General features: G+C 42.6%; 1 protein-coding gene across 13 annotated transcripts in view; it reads right to left on the minus strand.

Annotated features, from left to right (window-relative positions):
- Window positions 1-21,719, minus strand: part of FOXN3 (forkhead box N3) — a 233,356-nt gene that overhangs the window by 20,275 nt on the left and 191,362 nt on the right. For 9 of the 13 annotated variants that reach the window (XM_064151479.1, XM_064151459.1, XM_064151469.1 and 6 more), the window contains one exon: window positions 7,611-7,676. The exons of 3 other annotated variants lie outside the window; for them this stretch is intronic. In XM_064151479.1, coding sequence (XP_064007549.1) covers window positions 7,611-7,676 — 66 coding nt within the window. The remainder of the gene's footprint in view (window positions 1-7,610; window positions 7,677-21,719) is intronic. One more of the 13 variants, XM_064151493.1, reaches the window with a different exon arrangement.

Raw genomic sequence — 21,719 nt, forward strand, 5'->3', positions numbered from 1 at the left:
AATCCAGTGTTGTTTTGTAGCCCATGCTCTAAGCCTCTGGAGATCATGGTCTTGTATGCACATTAGCTGAGTAGAATAACCCAAATTATGGACTTCTTTCATCACATTCCTCAGCAGACTGCATCCACAATCTCTTACATCTAACTGTGCATGCAGGTGAAGCGACCTTCCCCCATCCGGGGGAGTTAACTATCTCATCCCAGACCTTCATAACCAATCAAAGCCATGTTAGACTGGGTCCTTCCCTGAGAGTTGTCCAACATGCAACACAGCCATGTGGCAAAATTGACATGAAAAGGAGGAAACAGGTGATGAATAAAGTCATCAGACACACTGGCACCCCAGCAGCTCACTAAATAATGAAATCAACTGACTGGTTAAATGTCGGCATGTGGAAGTTAAACTATCAGCACTGGGAGTGATTTGCTGTGAATCAAGGAAATTAAAAAGAAAGGGGTAATAAACATGTCATGAGGGAAACAAGCATACACTCCACTAAATCATCTAGCTCAAGGTAGCAAATATGTAGATTGAAAAACATTGAACAGTATTTATTTCCTGAAAATGAACTTTAATAACTGGAATGTCAGAGCATGAATGTATTCTGAAGGGACAGACGAGTTCCCTGCCTCTTCTGTCACCAAGTGGCACATGCGTTTATCTCAGGGCTCTTCCCTGAGCTGTCTCTTGTAGCACAGAAGAAACCATTATGGACAAGAGAACTGAGTTTCTATTACTGTCTGTCAGCTTCGGCTTCTTTCCGCCTCTTTCTCTTCCAGGACAGTGTTTAGCAGAATACTTCCACTCAGGCTACAAGAATGGAAAACAAGGAATTGCTAACGATGTATAATTGATGGGACATAGATGCCAGAAGCAAATGTTACCTACCAAACGTGTAACGTTATTCTCTTCAACTCTCTTATCTCAGGCATAAATTTGATGCCACCTACCTAACTTCTGTTTTACTGCTCAAGGACAGTTTCACAGCTCATATATTCCATACTCTGTAGTCCTAAGACTGCAAATCAAGGATGTGTCCAACAAGCCACTTACTCTAAACAAAAACCTGAGTGGGGAGGAGGGAAATACATCCTGATAATTCTACGACACTCACATCATGTCTAAGGACATTTGATAAAAATAATTCAATCCCCTGAGTTATTTTTTTGGACAAGCAGAAAAACACAGAATAGCAATTCCTCAGATTTGGTAATGCTGGAACTCCTCAATCACAAATTCAATCATGCTGCTAAATCAAAACATGGCGAGCAAGAATAAAAAAATATCGTAGAATTGCTTGTCTGGAAAGACCTTGGATCATCAGGTCCAACCTAACATTGCTCTGTACGCAACTGTTAAAAACTATTTCAAACCCTAAGTTTTCTTTCAGATTCTAAATCGCCACTTGAATTACTTAATACTGAAACACTGAAGTTAAATAAATAAATAAATAGATTTCCTCTTTAATAGAAGCTGAGGATGCCATTTCCTCCAAAATCCCAGTAACTACTATGGAAAAGTTTCAACCCTATGAAAATGGTTTTTTTTTGTCCCAGTTTTCACTTGATACAGAACTGTCAGCAAAAATAGCTTTATGAAATATTTTACTGTATATGATTTATCATTTCCTGATACAAAACGATAGGCTGGAAACTGTCTAATAATAAGTGAGTCTTCCACAAGCTGTACAAAGAGAACATTACAGTTATCAGGCTTCATATACAATAAAAATGTTCAAGAAAACAGCATGTTCTATTTGATCTTGTTTGGAGTATTTCTGTCTGTTATTAAGCCAATTTTATATTACTTTTTGCCCTTCATTCCTGTAAATATATCTTCCATATATACAATCTCCTTACATTAGCTTAGAAGTAAATTTCACTGGGGTACAATTTTAGAAGTATGGAGGTAGAGTATTAGTGGATCTCTTCAGGGAATTACTTCTCCCATCAAATGTAAAATATATTCTGGAGTTTATATGTTTTGAGACAAAGATTAATAAAGATTGCCAACTGGAGAGGTGTTAATCTCATGCTTGGAAAGGCCTTTTTTTATAAGAAGCACCCAGCAAAACTCTATGCTCACTACCTTCCCAAACATTTTTACCACAGAACTTCAGTCTTCTGTGAGGAACCACACACAAAACCAGTGTTGCAAATCTCCTGAAAGCTAACCTGGATGAGTAGCAGACCAGAAGATGAGCGCTCAGAGCTGAGAGGACTCTCAGTTTCCTGGTTTCTACCCAACCCCTTTCTGCAAGCACTGTTTGCAGCTGTTTGCTGTATTAAACTTCAGCTTGTGTGATATGCTTCCATTTGGGTACAACAAGCAAAGGACTACTCATTAATTTGAAGCTATGTATGATATGACTGAGTTAGGGGCTTCTTGAATTAAATCAGGATGGCTACTATTATCAGTCTGACCACAGCACTGTTTCACTAGCAGCAGCACACTATACCACTCCCTCCTTACTGGTCCTTCCTGAAGAGCTAATGGTTCCAAGTTCAGAATGATCATAGAATCATAGAATCAACCAGGTTGGAAGATACCTCCAAGATCATCCAGTCCAACCTAGCACCCAGCCTTAGCCAATCAACTAGACCATGGCACTAAGTGCCTCATCCAGTCTTTTCTTGAAGACCCCCAGGGACGGTGCCTCCACCACCTCCCTGGGCAGCCCATTCCAATGGGAAATCACTCTCTCTGTGAAGAACTTCTTCCTAATATCCAGCCTATACCTACCCTGATCTCACTGCTAAGAAGGTATTGCTACTTAAAATGCTTACAGTGACTTGAATCTCAGGAAGTCAAAAAACACTACAAGCCCAGCAAAACCAATCTCCATTTTATTCATGTCAAAACACAACAGTTGCATAAGTCTAAATGACATGCCCAGTACACTGCATTCTCAAGAGTCAGGAAGGCTACACTGGTGTAACAGCTGGCAACACTGCAAAAAACTAAGTATTGAAAACCTTAGCTAGCTCTGTACCAAACTAACCCACAGTCTTCACTGAGCTAGTAGGTGTGACTTCCAAATCAAGTTTAGCATTCCTTCACCATCTACTTTTGCTCTGTCCCCTCTGTGAATTAAGATTCTCATCAAGGAATACATGCCCAGAAAACTGACACAACTTGCCCAAGACGGCCCAGCCCAAACCCAGTTCCCTGCAGGTCAAAATAGAGATTTCAGTGCAAGTCACAGATTTGAATTAATATTCATATACTGGCTACTAATAACATCCAAAGTATTTGTAACTTATGATAGCTACTATGCAAGAAAGCATTTCAGTTGCTGTTTCTTTTTAAACATGATCAAACCGTACAAAACGGATGGAATACAAAGACTCACACAAAATAAAGCCAAAAAAGAATAAGACTGTGTTCCTTAACATGGCCTTCCTTAGGATATCAACAGTATCTTTCGTGCTTTAGTCTTGATGCCAGCTGGATTGTCTATTTCAGTAGTTTTGCGCAGAGCTAGCTACTTTTGAACTTCTATCTGGAAACACCTGCTCTGTGAAAATGCTGCAGTATGTTAATATTTTAGAGAGTGATTCCTGATGTCAACACATTGCAGGATCACAGGATATTAGGGGTTGGAAGGAACCCAAGGAGATCATCAAGTCCAATCCCCTGCCGGAGCAGGACAATACTATCTAACACAGATCACAGAGGAACACATCCAGACAGGCCTTGAAAGTCTCCAGAGAAGGAGACTCCACAACCTCCCTGGGGAGCCCGTTCCAGTGCTCTGGGACCCTTACAGTCAAGAAGTTCCCCCTTGTGTTGAGGGAGAACCTCTTTTGCTGCAACTTGCACCCGTTGCTTCTTGTCCTATCCCAGGGAGCAGTGAGCAGAGCCTGTCCCCCCACTCCTGGCCAGCCCTCAGATACTTATAAACATTTATCAAATCCCCTGTAAGTCTTCTCTTCTCCAGACTAAACAGCCCCAGGTCCCTCAGCCTCTCCTCATAAGCCATGCTCTCCAGTCCCCTAATGATCCTCATAGGCCTCCGCTGGACCCTCTCCAGCAGTTCCCTGTCCCTCTTCAACAGGGGAGCCCAAAACTGAACACAGTATTCAAGATGAGGTCTCACCAGGGCAGAGTAGACACACTCCTCCTAATTCACCCCAGGATCCCATTGGCCTTCTTGGCCACAAGGGCACATTGCTGTGCCATGGTTAACTTGTTACCCACCAGGACTCCCAGGTCCCTCTCCACAGGGCTGCTTTCCAGCAGATCACCTCCCAGCCTGTCCTGGTGCAGTTTATTATTCCTCCCCAGAGGCAGGACTCTGCACTTGTCCCTGTTGAACTTCATCTGGTTCCTCTGTGCCCAGCTCTCCACTCTGTCCAGGTCTCTCTGGATGGCTGCACAGCCTTCAGCTGTATCAGCCAAGCCTCCCAGCTTGGTGTGATCAGCAAACTTGCCGAGCAGATCAACCATAATTACATTATTCCTAACCTTTAGCCACGATGTCAACAATCACTTCAGTGGATCTATAAGGTAAAACCTATCTAAACACAAAACAACCTTTTACTCTTTTATTCTGCCTTTTTTTTTTTTGTGCATGGACACTAATGCATAGTCTGAATGAGGCAAACGTAAGAAATATTTGTGCCAGACCAGACACCATTTCAAAATTCCATGCAAAAAACAAAAGCTGATTTTAAAATTCAGATGTGGTTGTTAACAGCCTCACATTGGGTATGGAATTTCAAATGACCATTTTACACAGTAAAGCTAACTGATCAATCTGTTACGAGGCAGGAGTAGTACACTCTGGATTTTCTAATGCAGCTGAGAGACTTTCTGGCACACTACATTAAAAGAATAGGTTTTAATAAGAATTTGAACAGCTGTAGTAAACTTCATCGTAAAGCTTTTATCATCCACATCACCTAGATGAGCAGGGATTTTTATCCTGCTCCGAAGGTAGCTTTAAATCCACGGCAACGCCTTCAAAGTCAAAAGCCAACACATGTAAGCAACCCACACAAACATGAATACAGACTCTGCCACCATCTGCTTTGGAGGTATTTACGTTTCACGACGATGGTTAAATGTCTGTAGGACAGACAAAGGCCTTAACAGACTGGAGTTTTAAGCTTTCTGATTCGCCAAGTTGTTATACTGTGCAATGACTCAGGTTCTGCCTTCGTCTGACCATCTTTGTTGTGGCACACTAAGTCAGACATTCAGACCAAAAGGGTGTTTGCAGTCAGGTATGAACACCTTTGGCCAAACTGTTAACTATGTCTTTCTCTCTTCACTTCTTGGCAAGCTTATCTTTAGAAGATGGGGCGTTCTGCAGCCCTGATGGCTTCAGCAGATGCTTGACACCATAGTCTATGGTGTCACAGTCTATGACAAAGAGAACGCTAAATCTTCAAGGCATCAAACAGCAGCAGCATGTTTACTACCCCTGATCATTCACAGCTTGATTTACAGGCCACCACAGTCACTGACAGAGCAGAGATTCTAAATGATGCTGAGCATTGTGACAAAGATTTTATAACTTTTTATCTGAAAACTGATTTTAAATGTGATTTTTCATGCAATTGTTTCTTAATGTGCAGTAGTAACTAATTTACTTTAAGTTGCTTGAGATTTTCCTGATGTGGTAGGTGAGACTCAACTGCAGTTCACAGGATAGGCTGATTGAATTCCTCAGGTATCCATACACAGGCACACAATAATATTTCTCCTTTGTAATTTATAGGACCTCTGAGGTTACAGTAAAAGCTTCTGCAGCAGCCAATTCCACTCAGCATCTGGAAGGACCCATCTATTTCTGACCAGACTCTGCATTTCAGGTTAAAGGCACAGAGGAAGACCTTGTTATCTACAGACACCACGGAGGAAGCAATGTGAATGAAGAGCCACCTTTCTGCTCTCATCTCTCTCTTTTGACATCCTGACACAACAGTCCACTCTGAAGGTGACACGGTGGGACACATATGCCAAACTCTAAGCCTAGTTTTCCTTCTGCAGAATGACCTCTGCAATTTAAAATAGCAATAAGCCATTTGCCAACCTGCACAGTATGATCTCTATGAAACGACAACTGTCAAATGTCCAAATGATTTCCAGGCTAACACCTGCAATGCCATAAAACATGTACAAGTTACAAAAACCTGCAGTGTGTTTCGTACATGTAGTTTACTAAGGATCTCCTCCCTATGCTGACTGTGGTCTTCCCCTGCTCTCCCTTTCCTCCAGGAGCTCAGATTGTTCTGTATTTTCTCCATCCTTTTCTGTGAACAAAATTGCTTTATGTCTCCTCCCCCCTCTCGTATACCCTTATACCCCACTCTCTCCTACACCAACTTCTCTGCCCCACCAATCTGACTTAATTTGCTGATCATTTGTAGGTTTCTCCTTTCATTCTTCCTGCTACAAGCAATGATAACCTCCTCCCCTAGTTTTTTTATTACCTACACACAGCTGGGATTGCTAGCCCAGTACAGTCCCTGAAGGCTGTTTACAGGAGAGGAGGACAAGGACCACTCTTCTCTCCTACCAGAAAGAACAGTTTCTTGGTACATCCCACTCTCCCCCAGGAGGACCTTCTCAAGAGGCATATTCTCTGGCAGGGTCACAAAAGAGGCTGACAATAGCTTTTCTCAGCTGTACAGGAAATGCTTTGATGGCAACTGACTCTCTTCCCCAGGCAGAGTATCAAAGTACTAACTGAGGCTTCCCCTGGAATTTAGGTTTGGTTGTCCAAGCTAGAACAATAGCGGTGATGCTAGACAGGCTCGGTAATGGCTTCTACTTTAACTTCTGCTTTTATTTTTCAGAGTTGCCTGTCACTTGTCATTACTACCATGCTTACTGACCAGTGATATGTTTGTTTTCTTGTACTCCCCGCTTTTGTGCAGCTGTATGTCTTTACAGATTCCTTTAATACCTTCACTGCAAGCTCTGTGGGGCAGGATCATTCCTGCATTATTTGCACAGCCCAGTGCAGCGAGGGCCAAGGCCCCTTCTGTGCTGTAAATACATAGCATCAAAACCTCACGTCTTGTCACAGAATAAGGAGGACAGTGTTGGCAGGAAATGAGACCTTTCTTTGCTCCCTGGAGCCCGCCCACTGCCTTGCATCAGACAGGCAAAAAAGCAGAACGGGCAGGATGTGTGCAGGGAAGGAATTGACACAGCGCTCAAGTGAATGGAAAGTATCCAGATGGCTGTGGTAACTCACATGATGGGAGTCAAATCAAAACAAACTGAAAACAAAACCATATGCCATGTACACTTCACTCTCTTGCTCTCTTTCTCTCCCTGCATTTCTCCTGGCTGTTGCCCCAGGTCTTCCTATCAGTATGGATAAGAGTATGTTACTCAGTGATGTGTATGCCATGAATAACAATAACCTCTCATTTACATTACAGATCATGGATTATTATTATTCATGTAACAAAGAACATAACAGGAACCACGCAATTATACTCATGTAAGGGTCAAGGAAGTGTAAGGGTCTACAAGGGAAGTTATATTTCTTCATTAAATTCTTCTTTTTATCTTGTATGCTGTATACTTACAAAAGAGAATAGTAACTTTACATGTCTATGTTGCTATATGCTATAGAAATATCTACTCACAACCTGCTTGTATCTCAGGGGGAGTATTCAAAAGCATCATGGCAGTGGCAGCATCAATGTCAGGATCTGGAAAAATCAACCAATAAATAGATTATTTACAACTGGGCTAATCTTCTTGCCCCAACTGCTAAACTATAGGTTTCAATCAAATCTCTTCATCAAAAAAGTTCATTATTCAGAGGCCTCGTTGACCACACACTGAATTTGCCCCCAAACTTGCATGTGATCCCATTGCTACTATTAAGTAAAGCACAGTGATGAATGTCACCAAACCAAGGCTGTGTGTGCATGATATCTTCACTGTTAGCCTCATGAACTTGCTGCTTACTTCTGTGGAGAGTATTTAGGTTTCGTTACAAAAGATCCATGAAAGCAGGTGCAGTATCACAATTTGGAAGCAACACATGAGGGATGGACTGACAGGGCAGTGGAAAAGTGTACAGAACACCTACAGCTAGGAAAATGCAGAAGATGTTCCTCAGTCATTTTGGTTCGTTGACAAGCATTTCAGTGACGTTTGAGAAAGTGTTGGAAGCCAAATGGCTACAATTAAGGGGTGGGAAAAAAACCAAGGAACTAACACTTCACTGCAGCATCAACTTACTTCATCCTCATTCATTGTTACTTCAACATGAGCAAAAATCATTGGTTGGCTGCTGTTAAATTGGTTTCTGAATCCATCACTAACAGTCAGTTGACAGATGGTAAGTTATAGAGACAGAACAAAATATGATCCCTTTATAACTATATTCACTTGCTCCACACACAGCAGCTCTGCTGCTATGGAAATGGAGGTAGCTATGACGACAGTAAACAACCCCACAACGGCCACTGAATAAGCTGAAAAGAACATCTGCCCCAGCAAAGCGTCCCAGCTGCCCTGGGGCGCAACTTGCTAATCGTGCAGTGATGCCCTGTGACAGAGAAAGCTGCCTGTGCCATGTCCAAATAAATGAAGTGTGCAATTGAAGCAGACATAAAAATGCACACCCTGCCTGACTGCTGCCTCTGCACTGCTAAACTGAATGACTAATGAGTATATGTTTGTTGTTTGGCTTTGGGTTTTTTCAGCTTGTCAGTATTTATACTAAATTACACACACAAAAAAAAAATCAATTTACTGCTAATAGCTTCATGGTACTTTATTTTGGCTGTTATGTCAGAAGATTACTTTTCCCTGCTAAAAATATATGTATATTGTACTTTTACGTATTTCAGATCTATTTTCAGTAACATGATGTGGTATAAAGCCCCGGGATTTATTATCAATATAAATGACACACAGAGGATTTCAGTGTCTGCTTAAGCAAAACAGAAATTCACTTGACTGGTTAAAAAAAAAGGCATCTTAAACTAGTTCAAGTATGTACTATATTTCTATGAATAGCTAGAAATGACCTCTAATGGCCACCCTATTATTAATTGCTGGAACAGTAAGCAAGCAGAGTAACAAGTGTAGCAAGTGTAAAACTAAAGCTGAAGCAGCAGCATGCCAGGTTAGTATAAAAAGTGCCCACATATTGGAAAGCAGGTGCCTATACAGGTCAACACATCCCTTTCCAAAAGACCAGCAGACTACTGAGAAAAGCAGCTTTTTCTGTTCATCAGGCCTGAAGATAAATCAAAAGAAGAATTCCTGCTGTGAATATCTATGCTGAAAGTGCCATTTCACTCCTGAACATGTGCCATGGTGCAGGCCAGGCTCCACGCACCACATGCAAGCTTCCCTTGAATCAAACTGACAAGGGTTAACCTATCTAACATTAAAAAGCAAGACCAAAAGTAAAAAAGCCTGAGTAATAGAGCCAAAGCAAACCAGCCTTCTTCCGTTCTTTCACACCACAGAATGAGAAGACTGCGAGAAACTGAATTTGCTGTATCGTAACTCCAGAGTTTTCTCGTGGCCTGTACCTAAACTCTTGCTTAACATTGTAGCAGTGTTAATTCTATTGTTGAAAGAATAGAAGGACACAACTGGAAAAAAAACATCCTGGTGGCTTCAGGTTTTCTCTGTGTAACAAATTCTACGCTTTGAGATAAAACTGATGCAACCAGTTTATCTTGAAAGGTGTATTTTCAGCTCTCAGACCACTAAATGCACCATCCTATTTCTGAAATGACTTCACAATGCTCCACATCTGCTATGGAGTCTAGCTCTGCTTCTACTTATATATTCCCAAAAAACCCAGACAGCTATTCCATAAAGCTCTGGTAGAGGTAGGAGGGCTTGGTGACATGCACCCAGAGTTGTGTCAGTTGGATCCAGGACAATGTGATTTGGCTTGTCTTTCTGTTGAGAGAAAAGAAGGGACTGGGTGCTCAAGGAAGACAAGGGCCAGCAGTAAGAGACCACACGAAGAAGTGTAGAAGCAATGTCTCTGGGCAAACAGAAAGACCAGTCCATTATTGCACAGTGTTTATGCTTGTAGTTTGCAGGTGCTCTCCTGGTAAGGAGAACCAGAAAGTAGTCATGAGGAACAGTATCAAAGGTAAATGAAAGGTATCTTTGCTTGGACTGGCATATTCTGATAAGACACCTGGTACCCACTGGTGTCACCACGCTGATGGTCCTGGTGTCTTTGTGAAGTCTCTTCCACGTGGATCCTCACTTCCAGCAGTAAGGGCTGACCTCATGCAACAGGCTGATCTGATAACTGGATTCTTCTTATCTATCTGTCTGCCTTTGTGCAACTGTGGATTTTGCAACTGAGATCTGTGCCCTACCTGAAGTCTGTGATCAACATAAAGGCTCCTGAAGATCCTAACAGTGGGTGGTTAGCGAAAACTGATTGCCAGAACATCTTTCCTGAGGAAACTGGGTTAAAAATAACTACAGGTAGTTTCAGGATTTACAAAATTGAGTATTTAAATGAATGCATTCTGCTTGCACAGATTAAAGTGGTGAACTGACTGCATGCACAAACTGTATGTCCATTTTTTTCTAGTGGAAATTATAAGATACCCAACTTTCCCAGTGGAAGAGGAAAGCAAGGAGTAACAAAGAAGGAAGGATTGCAGATGTTGTACAAAAAAGGAGGATTATGTCCAAGACTCAAACAGGAAATATCAGAGAGTGACAGAAAAATAGCAATAAAAATTGCCCGCAGCCACAGCTCTCTCCAGCAGACAAGTGATGTCTACACACTCAGTGCTTCACGCTGCAATCTAAAGTTGTTTCAGTGCTTGGTCCCTCATCCACCAAGCATCCTTCAGAGTGTATCAGAAACGACCTTGAAGAACTCTTAGGCACTTTCACAAAGTTGTAAGGAGTGAAAGCATACATCCCAACGCCATTCAAAGCCAACAAGGGGCAGGAACTCTACCACAGCTGCAATACCTCTCTTGCTGTGAGATCCTCCAGTTATTTTTGACAGCTTTGTTTGATGGCAAAGATACTAACAAAGGATAAGTAACAAACCTCACAGCAGCGCTGTTTGGTGCATTTTAAAGTCCCTACTCAGCAAAGAGTTTGAAAGTGAATGCCAGATCAGTTGACAATATCCACTTCTTTCACTGAGGAATTAACCTATAACTTATCATGCTGTGGAGTTATAATCTAGTCCACAGCAACCAGGTGTGCTTTGATCCAAACTTCACTCTGCACATTACCTGTATAGATCAGAATCTGTTCTGCACAGACACAAGAAGTGGTGAAATAGTAGGCATGAAATATTTTGTCATGAGATTACAAACATGCATGCGGCAACACAGAGGATAACTCCTGAGGTAACAGACAGGCTGTTAGAGAACTGACCAAAAATAACTAAAATTAAAACCAAACTGGCAGGCAAGAAAGATGGCTGTGACGGCAGTCACACTGTGATCTCTGATCTGAGTTCACTTCAGAGAGAGAGACTGTTTATAATCATTCCTATTATTCTGATATTTTTATTTCAAACTTCCATCTGAGTGAGTCCATCAATTCAATCTGAATGCTTTAAAACCACCCCATTCCAATTAAAATGCAATATAAATTAGGAGAACATGGTCCCTCTTGACTGGCTACAGAGTATTTATTTCTACAGCCATAGTATGAGGTTTTAAAGAGCATGGCAGTTGGAGCAGATCAAAGCAGCCATGGTTCCAGCACGGAAGCCCAGAAAGAGATCATTAAAGTGCATATTTCGGTACCACTAAAATGTTACTGCCAATTGATGTAAAAAATATAATTAGTAAATAAACTGCACCACCTGTGCCCTACAACCATTGATATGTTATCTCACTGGGAAGGAATTTATAAGACCTTTTAATGTGAAATCACTAGATCTAAAATCTATTTTTGTAAATAATTTCACTTCACTATTCAGTTGCCAGGTCCCTCTACTACTGCCTCATCATCCTCCACTGCTTTCTTCCACTCAAATGCTCTACTCCAGCTAGAATGCATAAAACTTACTACCCCTGTACTCAGAAGAGGCAAGGCAGTTTATTCCTTTTCTACGAGACCAGTTTTTTTACTCCCTGCATCAATTATTAGCATAGCCTACTCCTACACTTTTTTGTTGATCTGATTCTTTGATATTTTCAATTTTCAGCAGAGGGAAAATGGTGCAAAAGCAACACTGTCTTCCACCTTTTACCTCTAGGCCTATTAAACTGCGACAGAGCAAACAGCAGCTTGCCCCTGTTTAACTTCTCTGTTAATAGATGTGCCTTTTACCTTCCCACATCATGATGGCTGCCCTTGGTATGAGGCAGGCTAGGTCAAAGACACAGAGAATAATTAATAGAGCAAAGGGGTTTTTCCCTCAGCGGGTTTTTTTTATTATTCATTTTGCTTGATGGCAGAGTAAGACCATAACTGTTAAAATAAAACCACAATGTGCAAGATAGAAAGAAGTACCTGAAGAGAACTCTTAAGTACTGTAACTCTGTCATACTCCTTGATGAAGGATGCCACTTAGTCCACTTCTGACATATTTGAGTAAGTCTGAGAAGAGCTCTTAAACAGAATACTTGTGGAAGCATTTGGTAAATCAATGGGATTCAGAACTGAGATCTTGGGAAGAAACAACAAATTATATTTATACCTCAACAACAGCAGATTAAAGACCAAGGATGAGAATTCTGGAGGATGCATAATAGGAGGCAAGGAGGAAGCAGTTTCACTAGCAATACAAAACTGGTCTGACAGTCACAGTGGTCCTCCCACTCCTTTGAAAGGCTTTAGTATGAGACACAGAAGAAAGGTACGAGTCTCAACAATCCAGTAATTTTTCCTGAGTTTTAGCTTCATTTCCAGCACTGCCAAGTAAGCTACAGCAGAAAATCCTCAGAGAGGTCTAATTTAAAAAAATACAGGACATTTGTAACAAACCTTCTTCATGTGCCTCTGTTTTGTTAAATCTGTATCATCAAGAAGCTAGACACTATTTCCATTCTCTAACAACGCTGTTTGATCAGCTGAAGAACTGTATAAACAAAGAGTTACAACATAAATTCTCATCAATATATTAGCTTTGATAAAAAGAACAGAAAGAGAAAGTTACAGAAGGTCTTGCACATGCACAAACTCCAAAGAGGTTCATCTATCATTTGGAAAGCTGTATGAAACCAGAACACACCATCCTAACATTTCATCTCAGTAACACAGATTAAGATCAATTAACTGTTAGAAGAAAGACTCATGTATTTTATCAGCGCAAGAGACATTTCATTACAGAGAGATGAGATACACATCCCATATATAAAACCGGCGTATTATAACATTGTCTGCTTAAGAAGAGGGTGGAGATCTTTGCGTTGAGTTTGGGTTTGGTTTTTTAATGTTGAAGTACATTACTGGTAAGTTTAGTTTGCACCGCTGAAGAATGTGAAAATAAAATTTACCCACCATAAAGGCAACAGTAAACTCCTTTTTGACTCCATCCAAGTAGTGCTCAACAGAAAACATCAGCCAGAGAAAGCGCTAGCCAGTAAGCCTAGCACAGAAGTTACAAAACCCAAACAATTTGCTATTCTATCATGTACTTACCTAATCTGTAATCAGGAATTTCAACCATCTTCTTAACTGACTGCTGCAGCCTCAGCTTCTACAGTGGAAGATGGGATTATGAGGGCTTTTCCCTTCGGCTTTCCAGGTTGCACACACATTTTTTTTTACCAAAGGATAAACAGACTCACGAACATTTATGCTCTTTGTCCCCAGTTGTGCAGACCTGTGTTACCTCTAACTGGGACACCAAGGTCATCATTCCTAAAGCTTTCATAATGTCCCTGCTGTTAACAGTAGATTTTTCTTCCAGCAAAGAGGATGGCTGGCAGAAGGAAGATCTCTACAAAATTCTCACAATTTAAGACCAAATAAACCATTACCATATTGTTCCATACATGTGTTTGTTGCAAGCACTCATTTCCTTCTCATGCTATTTCAAAACAGACTCATATCCACCAGACCCTGAGAACTGGGCATGTCTTTCGGTCCAGCTAGTGCAGGGCATGATAACTGGAAAAGAACCAACACATCTCACACAGCCCAGGTGGCCCTTGGAGAACTGCTAACAGTCTCCTCCCCATAAGCCACTGGTACTGCAGGCTTTTGGGTACTTTCACTGACAGATGTGTCTTCAGGACAGCTTCACCCAAACATTCCAACTACAGGTACCAGCATGGCACAATCCAAAGCATTAACACAGCAGAAAGTGACTGGGTGAGGTAGGGCAAACAAACTGCACACCAGTTTCAGACTCCAAAAAAAGCAAAAGAGAATACATCAGCTAAACAGAAACTACACTGAGAGAAAGGTGTTCCAGGGATTTAAAGGGAAAAAAAAATGCTACCAATGATGAGAAAATAGGTAAGGCATGTAACATTGCCAGCGAAACTACTGTGTGTAGCCCAAGCAGGGAGCCAAGTACAGCCTAAGCCCAAGAATGAGAGCATAAAACGTGAAGGAAAAACCCTGCAGCTAAAATAGCTGTGTGCCGATAATGCAGGCAGACTGACTTGATGAAAGAAGAACTTGAGGCATTAGTGTTGTTACAGGGAAATTCACAAATGCAGAGAAACAGCAATTCACATTGGAACAGGTATCAGAAGGTCTGTGCTCTTCAAGGAAAAGAAACATGGGTCTCTATGCAAAGGTACTGTCATGCAGGAATGAAACAGCTGCCTTTGGACATAGAGCACTACACTACGTGTGGAAATGCTTTGGAAAGATGGTCAAAGAAGACTTCTAAGAGAGAGACACTGGGTCTGCTCTTGACTTCTTGTACCAGATATGGATCTGGATAGAGTTCTGCATCATTAAAGAAATGGGAATTACATCAACATAAGAGACTATCTTCACAGTATAGATTGGAGAACAAATGCAATTAAGCATGGTGAGGCCACTTAATCCTGGATGCAACAGCTGACAACACATTTCTTTATCCACACTGCAGAGTAAGAACAGATGATTTTCTGCTCTTTATCTTAAGTAAGGAGAATGACTTTAGAAAAGGGGACCGCAAACTCTTTGCTCTGGTGACTTCACCTGGAGTACTGTGTCCACCCCTCAATACAGGAAGGGCATGGACATGATAGAGTGGGTCCAGAGGACAGCCGCAAAAATGATCAGGATGTTGGAGCACCTCTCCTAGAAGGACAGGCTGAGGGAGTTAGGATTGTTCAGCCTAGAGAAGAGAAGGCTCTGAGGAGTCTCAACAGTGACCTTCCAGTAACTGAAAGGGGCCTACAAGAAGCACAGAATCACAGAACGTTCAGGGCTGGAAGTGGCCGCAAAAGATCCAGCCCAACGCCCTCTGCCAGAGCAGGATCATCTGTATCAGATCACACAGGAACACAACCAGGTGGGTTTTGAACAGCTCTAGAGAGGGAGACCCCACAACCCTCCCTGGGCAGCCTGTTCTAGTGTTCTGTCACTCTCACAGTGAAAAAAATCCTCCTAATGTTTAAATGAAGATTTCTGTGCCTCAGCTTACACCCATTGTCCCTTGTCCTGTCATTGGGCATCACCAAGAAGAGCCTGGGTCTATTTTCTGGCACTCACCCTTTACATATTTGTAAACATTGATGAGGTCACCTTTCAGTCTCCTTTTATCCAAGCTAAAGAGCACCAGCTCCCTCAGTCTCTTCTCATAAGACAGATGTTCCACTGCCTTCATCATCTTTGTGGCTCTGTGCTGCACTCTCTAGCAGCAGTTCTATGTCCCTCCTCAAATGGGGGGCCCAGAACTGGACACAGTACTCCAGGTGTTGCCTCAACAGGGAAGAGCAGAGAGGTAAGAGAACCTCTCTCAACCCATGAGCCCTTCTAATACACTCCAGAATGGCATTGGCCTTCCTGGCATTGGCATTGGCCCTCCTGGCCACAAGAGCACATTACTGGCTCATGGTCAACCTCCCATCAACTAGAACCCCCAGATCCTTTTTCCCTTCACTGCCTTCCAACATGTCAGTCCCCAACCTGTACTGATACCTGAAGTTGTTCTTTCCAAGGTGCAAGACTCTACACTTGCCCTTGTTGAATTTCATTGAATTTCTTCTTGCCCAGCCCTCCAGCTTGTCCAAGTCTCGCTGAATGGCAGCACAGCCTTCTGGTGTGGCAGTCACTCCACCCAGTTTATAGTCAAGAATGGCGAGAGCCTGTTTACAAAGGCCTGTGGTGATAGGATAATCAGCAATGGTTTCAAATTAGAGAAGAGCAGATTCAGACTGGATGTTAGGGACAAGTTCTTTACCATGAGGGTGGTGGAATATGTGAAAAGGCTGCCCAGGGAGGTGCTTGAGGCACCATCCCTGGAGATATCCAAATTGAGGCTCAACAGGGCTCTGGACAACCTGATCTAGTTGAGGATGTTCTCAATGCCTGCAGGGGTGGCTGAGTGCAACCCTTAGAGGTCACTTCCAACCCAGACCATTCTACAATTCCACGAAAGTGATCTGATTTAGATTAAGCAGGAAGGATCACAGCAAGAGTAATTTTGTTTAAGATCTATGATTTCCAAAGAGCAAGTTTTGATGAACTAAATGGTTCCACTGGAAATCTCTGGCAAAGAAACTGAGTTGAAGAATTCTAGACCTCAGCCTGGGGGAGGCTGCAGTTCCTGCAAGTCACTCCAACTTGTATCACGAGAAAAGCAGTAAAGATTCATTCTCTGACGGAAAAAAAGAACAAAAAAAAGCTAAACCCACAAATGGACAACTGAGCTGACATGAAAACTGTCTTTATGAGAAAAAAAAACCAGAATGGTAGGGGCTGGAAGGGACTTCTGAAGGTCATCTAAGTCCAACCTCCAAGAGCTTGGCTACCTCAGGCAAAACAAAGGCAGAAAAGAAGTTAAGACTATCAACACAACAAGGTGTCCATGGGGTTCATGGGGAAAAAACAAGGTAAAACCAGTAAGTTTAAAGATGGTTTTGGTATATCAACACTGGCTGAGGACACACTGGTAACCAGAACATTATTCTAGACAGAGGGGCAATGGTATAGAATCATAGAATCAACCAGGTTGGAAGAGACCTCCAAGATCATGCAGTCCAACCTATCACCCTGCCCTATCCAATCAACTAGACCATGGCACTAAGTGCCTCATCCAGTCTTTTCTTGAAGACCCCCAGGGACGGTGCCTCCACCACCTCCCTGGGCAGCCCATTCCAATGGGAAATCACTCTCTCTGTGAAGAACTTCTTCCTAACATCCAGCCTATACCTACCCTGGCACAACTTGAGACTGTTCCCTTGTTCTATTGCTGGTTACCTGGGAGAAGAGGCCACCCCCCACCTGGCTACGATGCCCCTTCAGGTAGTTGTAGACAGTAATAAGATCACCCCTGAGCCTCCTCTTCTCCAGGCTAAACAGGCCCAGCTCCCTCAGCCTCTCCTCATAGGATTTGTGCTCCAGGCCCCTCACCAGCTTTGTTGCCCTTCTCTGGACATGTTCCAGCACCTCAACATCCTTCTTGAGTTGAGGGGCCCAGAACTGGACATAGTACTCAAGGTGTGGCCTGACCAGTGCTGAGTACAGGGGGAGAATAACCTCCCTTGTCCTACTGGCCACACTGTTCCTGATGCAGGCCAGGATGCCATTGGCTCTCTTGGCCACCTGGGCACACTGCTGCCTCATCTTCAGCTTAATGTCTATCAGTACCCCCAGGTCCTTTTCCTCCTGACTGCTCTCCAGCCACTCAGTCCCCAGCCTATAGCGCTGCTTGGGGTTGTTGTGGCCAAAGTATGTTGGGAAAACTCCTGTAACTCTTCTAGCTGGAACAAAGGAAAAAGTCTGAATGTGGGTTTCCAGGAGTGTTACACAGCTCTGTTGCTCACAAGGTGACTCAGGAAAAACCACCCTCCAGAAGCTGCCTTCCAAACTGTGCTTTCTCTAGGGCAGGTAACAATCTGTAAAACTCTGACAGAGAGAGAAAATGCACAAAAACACAGTAATGAAGAAACTATGCCAGTGGAAGCCTATTTGCTTAGACACTCTTATACATAAACCTACAGAAGCACCAGAAAGATGTATGACACTACATGACCAGACTTTGTGATGAAACTGACCTTCAAAAAGCTTACAGGCAGTGCCACAGATGCACGGGGCCCATGCCTATCAGCTTTCAGAGTGCAATGTGCCCTGAACTGCTTAGGTTAGGACTTCAACTTAAACAGCATAGATAATAGTAGTTATTTTAAACAACTTCAGCACAGTTTGTTTAGATTAAATATTCCACCCTAGTCACTGGGGAGGGTGGCTGTTTCTTACTTCAATACTTCATGGAAGAGATTTTGTAGAAGATATGTTGCAAACCTGAGAAAAACCTGTGAAACTCAATTATATTTGCTGCATATGCATCTCAGATCTTCCAGTACATGCTTTGCTAATACAAAGACTGTAGTATATAGTAGCAAGCATGCAAGCTAAATACTGGCATTGTTGGAAATTTTATTTAAACATTTCAAAACCAGAGGAAATATAAAACGTCATGAACTGAAATAAGGCAAGAATAATTCACTTGAGCCTCTGGAGAGCAAGAACTAAGGGAAGACTTTGAATTCAAGTTGCATGCCAAACTCCTATCCAAAATAGCTGAATCAACATGTGAAGAGTTAGAACTTTCCTCCCCAACACTACTAAATTTGACCAGGCCAGCTCAGGATGGCTTGGAAGTAAGATAAAGCTATATTTACAGCAAAACAAAATTTACAAGCATACATATGCAAAATATTGACAAGTATTTACAACTATAAACAAATTAGAAGTAATACAGAAATCAAAATCCTTGCTGGACAAAGAAACTGCCCAGAAGGGGCTCAAAACTCTCTATCTTCCTTCCCAGATGGAAACAAACAAAAAAAAACCCCAGTCAGCAAAGCTTACTTGTTATTTGCTAGTGGAAAGATTTGAGTGGAGGTACCCGATACCCCAATAATAACCATTCATAAATCTGGTGCAACACATTAATGCCATCTATTATATAGTCTTTGTAGAGTCTTTGTTACAAGAGCTACAAATAGTACCCATTTGGATCACACCAAAGAAAATACTTCAAACTTGATGCAAAACGGTCACTGAAATTCCACTGAAGGTGGAAAGCCTGTCGTAACAGGACTCCTATGGCAGAAACCCAAGCGCTAGATTGCGCTGCGATAATGCAGCCATGGAAAACAGCGTAGAAGCCTTAAAACGGATGGAGATAAGTTGCACCACTTGTTTTGGAGAAGACTAATAGTGGTAATTATGCCTCATTAAAAATCAATATTGATGCACTTGATGTTGTCTGGGAAGGGCCTGGAATTCATAAACTCCCAAACTCTTAATGTTGGGAAAGCACTGAGCTACATCTTCTTCTCTCTTTTGTTTTTAAAGAGATGAATGCATGCAGCTCGCTTCCTTTTCGTTTCAAGGCACAGTATCTGTCTGAGGTTGATTTTCATGTCATTACTGGGTATTTTAACAGAAGAGCGAGGATGTATTTTGTAGTGTTTCAAAAAGCTTATTTATAAAGTTTAGTTTTACAAGTGGGAAAACTTCCTTTTCCACTCCTCTCTTGTCACCCAGCAACATCAAATCTGATCTGGCCCTCAATCATGGTAATGCAGCACAGCTTGCTTAGGCTTTTTTACTGATGAGACTGCTTTGAAATTGCTAGAAAGGATGCTGATGAGAATTAACTATGATGTCTGTCATTTTGTATCTCTGGGTAATCCTACAGCTCTACCATCATGATAACAGAGTGCCTCTCAAGAATTTAAACACAAAAATCCTCTCTCTTCTTTCAAAACTTTTAGATTAAATAGTTTGGCTAAGGGTATATGTGGACATCAAAGAAAAAGAGACATGAATGTGAGCACAAGGTACCAGAGAAAAGTCACAGAAGGTACAAAAACTAATTTTCCAGCAAAACCTGTGATTGCACTGTCTCAGCATGCATCCTATATGAACTCCACCTTCCATAGCCCTCAAAGCTAAGGCTTTGCAATGTAATTATTACTGAAGGAGGTCACAGCTTTTCAGGGGGCAGAACACAAGGAATACTCTTGGAAAGCTTAGACTATTTGGACAATGATGTTGGTTTTTCATGCCTCTATGCAGCACAGCAGAAGATTTTGCTTCAAATCAGTTGAGCACTAAGTTCATTTTTACTGGACAGTCATGTAACGTACTCTACCCAGACCAACAAAGAGGGCCTAAGTCCACAGCTGGATAGAAGGGATATTTCTTGCTGGCCTAGCAAAATGGTCAACCAATAGCTCTGAAGGGCCTCCAGAGCAGAGGCAGAAGTAACAAGTCTACCACAGAAAGAGCATTCTGTCCCACCTTCACCACCACACTTTCATGATTCGCTCACAGAAATCTGGATTGCTCAAACAGACCAAAGTCCTGGTTGGAAAGAGCTGCAGGACTGCCTCCCATGTTGGCTGGCGCCATCATCTCCGTGGGATGAGATGCACTAATCTTGCATCACCACAATGTCACCATCTGACCAAATCTAGAGGAAGCTCCTCACTGACCCCACACAGATGTTTAGTCTTCTCCAAAGTCTCTCAGTTGCCTCTACTATCTAACCAACCTCTAAGTGAGGTGAGCCTTGCTTTAGGAGTGTGGCTAGGGAAGAGCTGCTGTCTGTCACTACCTCTGAATTTCACAAGCTGGCTAAATAATTTCCCTTTCAAACACTCTGAGCATAGCTACAGCTGTGCTTATTGCCTTGCACCTCTGCACCACAGAACGCAGCTGAAAACACATTTCTGTTGAAAACCTTCCATAATACTTAAAACATCACTCTCCCTCCACTTTTCCTCGGTTTCTATTTTCCAGACTTTCTCCCTTTTTCTACATGGACAAGTGCATGGTGCCCACTGTGGTGGTACCACAGCTCCTCACCACCAGAGAGATGCACCAACATGACCTGCCTAAGATTCTCAGCAAGGCTGGTACAGGGCTGGGGCCCCAGGTTCAGTGGAGCTGGAGACACGAACCTGTGGGGCAGACAGCCATAGCTGCACACTGAAATACAATGTGTTAATAAGTAGGTCAGCTTGTTCCTGTAAGAGCAATGGGTTTCACACTGACTGTGCCTGCCAGTGGAGTAGGAAGCTACTGCAGCTTTCCCTGTTTTCCCACATTCAGCCCATGACACTCTCCCGCCCTCATCCTCCCCATAGCAGGGCAGGGCTTGTGGGGTGCCAGTAGCCCTGCTGTACCTTGGCCTACAGCAGCTCTGTCTTTACAGGACGCTGCTGAAACCTTGCACCCGAAAGCAAATTCCAGGAAAACAAACACTATCACTAGGCAATTGAAATGCAGTTGGTAGCAACAAACAAACCATCTGCTCTTACCAACAGGTTCAGCAGGTTTTGAGTATTAAGTCATCCCAAGCTTCATTAGCACCTAGAAGGGAAACGCTATAATGAGGTAGTCACTTTAGTGCTTTAGTGCAGCTCCCCCGTTCCTCTTCTTTCTTTTTAGCAAAGAAGTAGTCTGACCCTCTTCGTACCAGCCCAGAAAAACATTTATCTCCTGTCCAACTAAAACATTTCAGCATCCCAGCATACTGTGCGTGCCTATGGCAGAGCTGGGTGCAGGCAGCCATGGGAAGTGGGGAGCAGCACCCTGCCTGCAGGGGAGCCAGAACACTTCTCAGTTTGCATCAGCTGCAAAAAAGTAGATGC

Source organism: Pogoniulus pusillus, chromosome 1 (assembly GCF_015220805.1).
Source record: "Pogoniulus pusillus isolate bPogPus1 chromosome 1, bPogPus1.pri, whole genome shotgun sequence".
Classification (NCBI taxonomy): Eukaryota; Metazoa; Chordata; class Aves; order Piciformes; family Lybiidae; genus Pogoniulus; species Pogoniulus pusillus.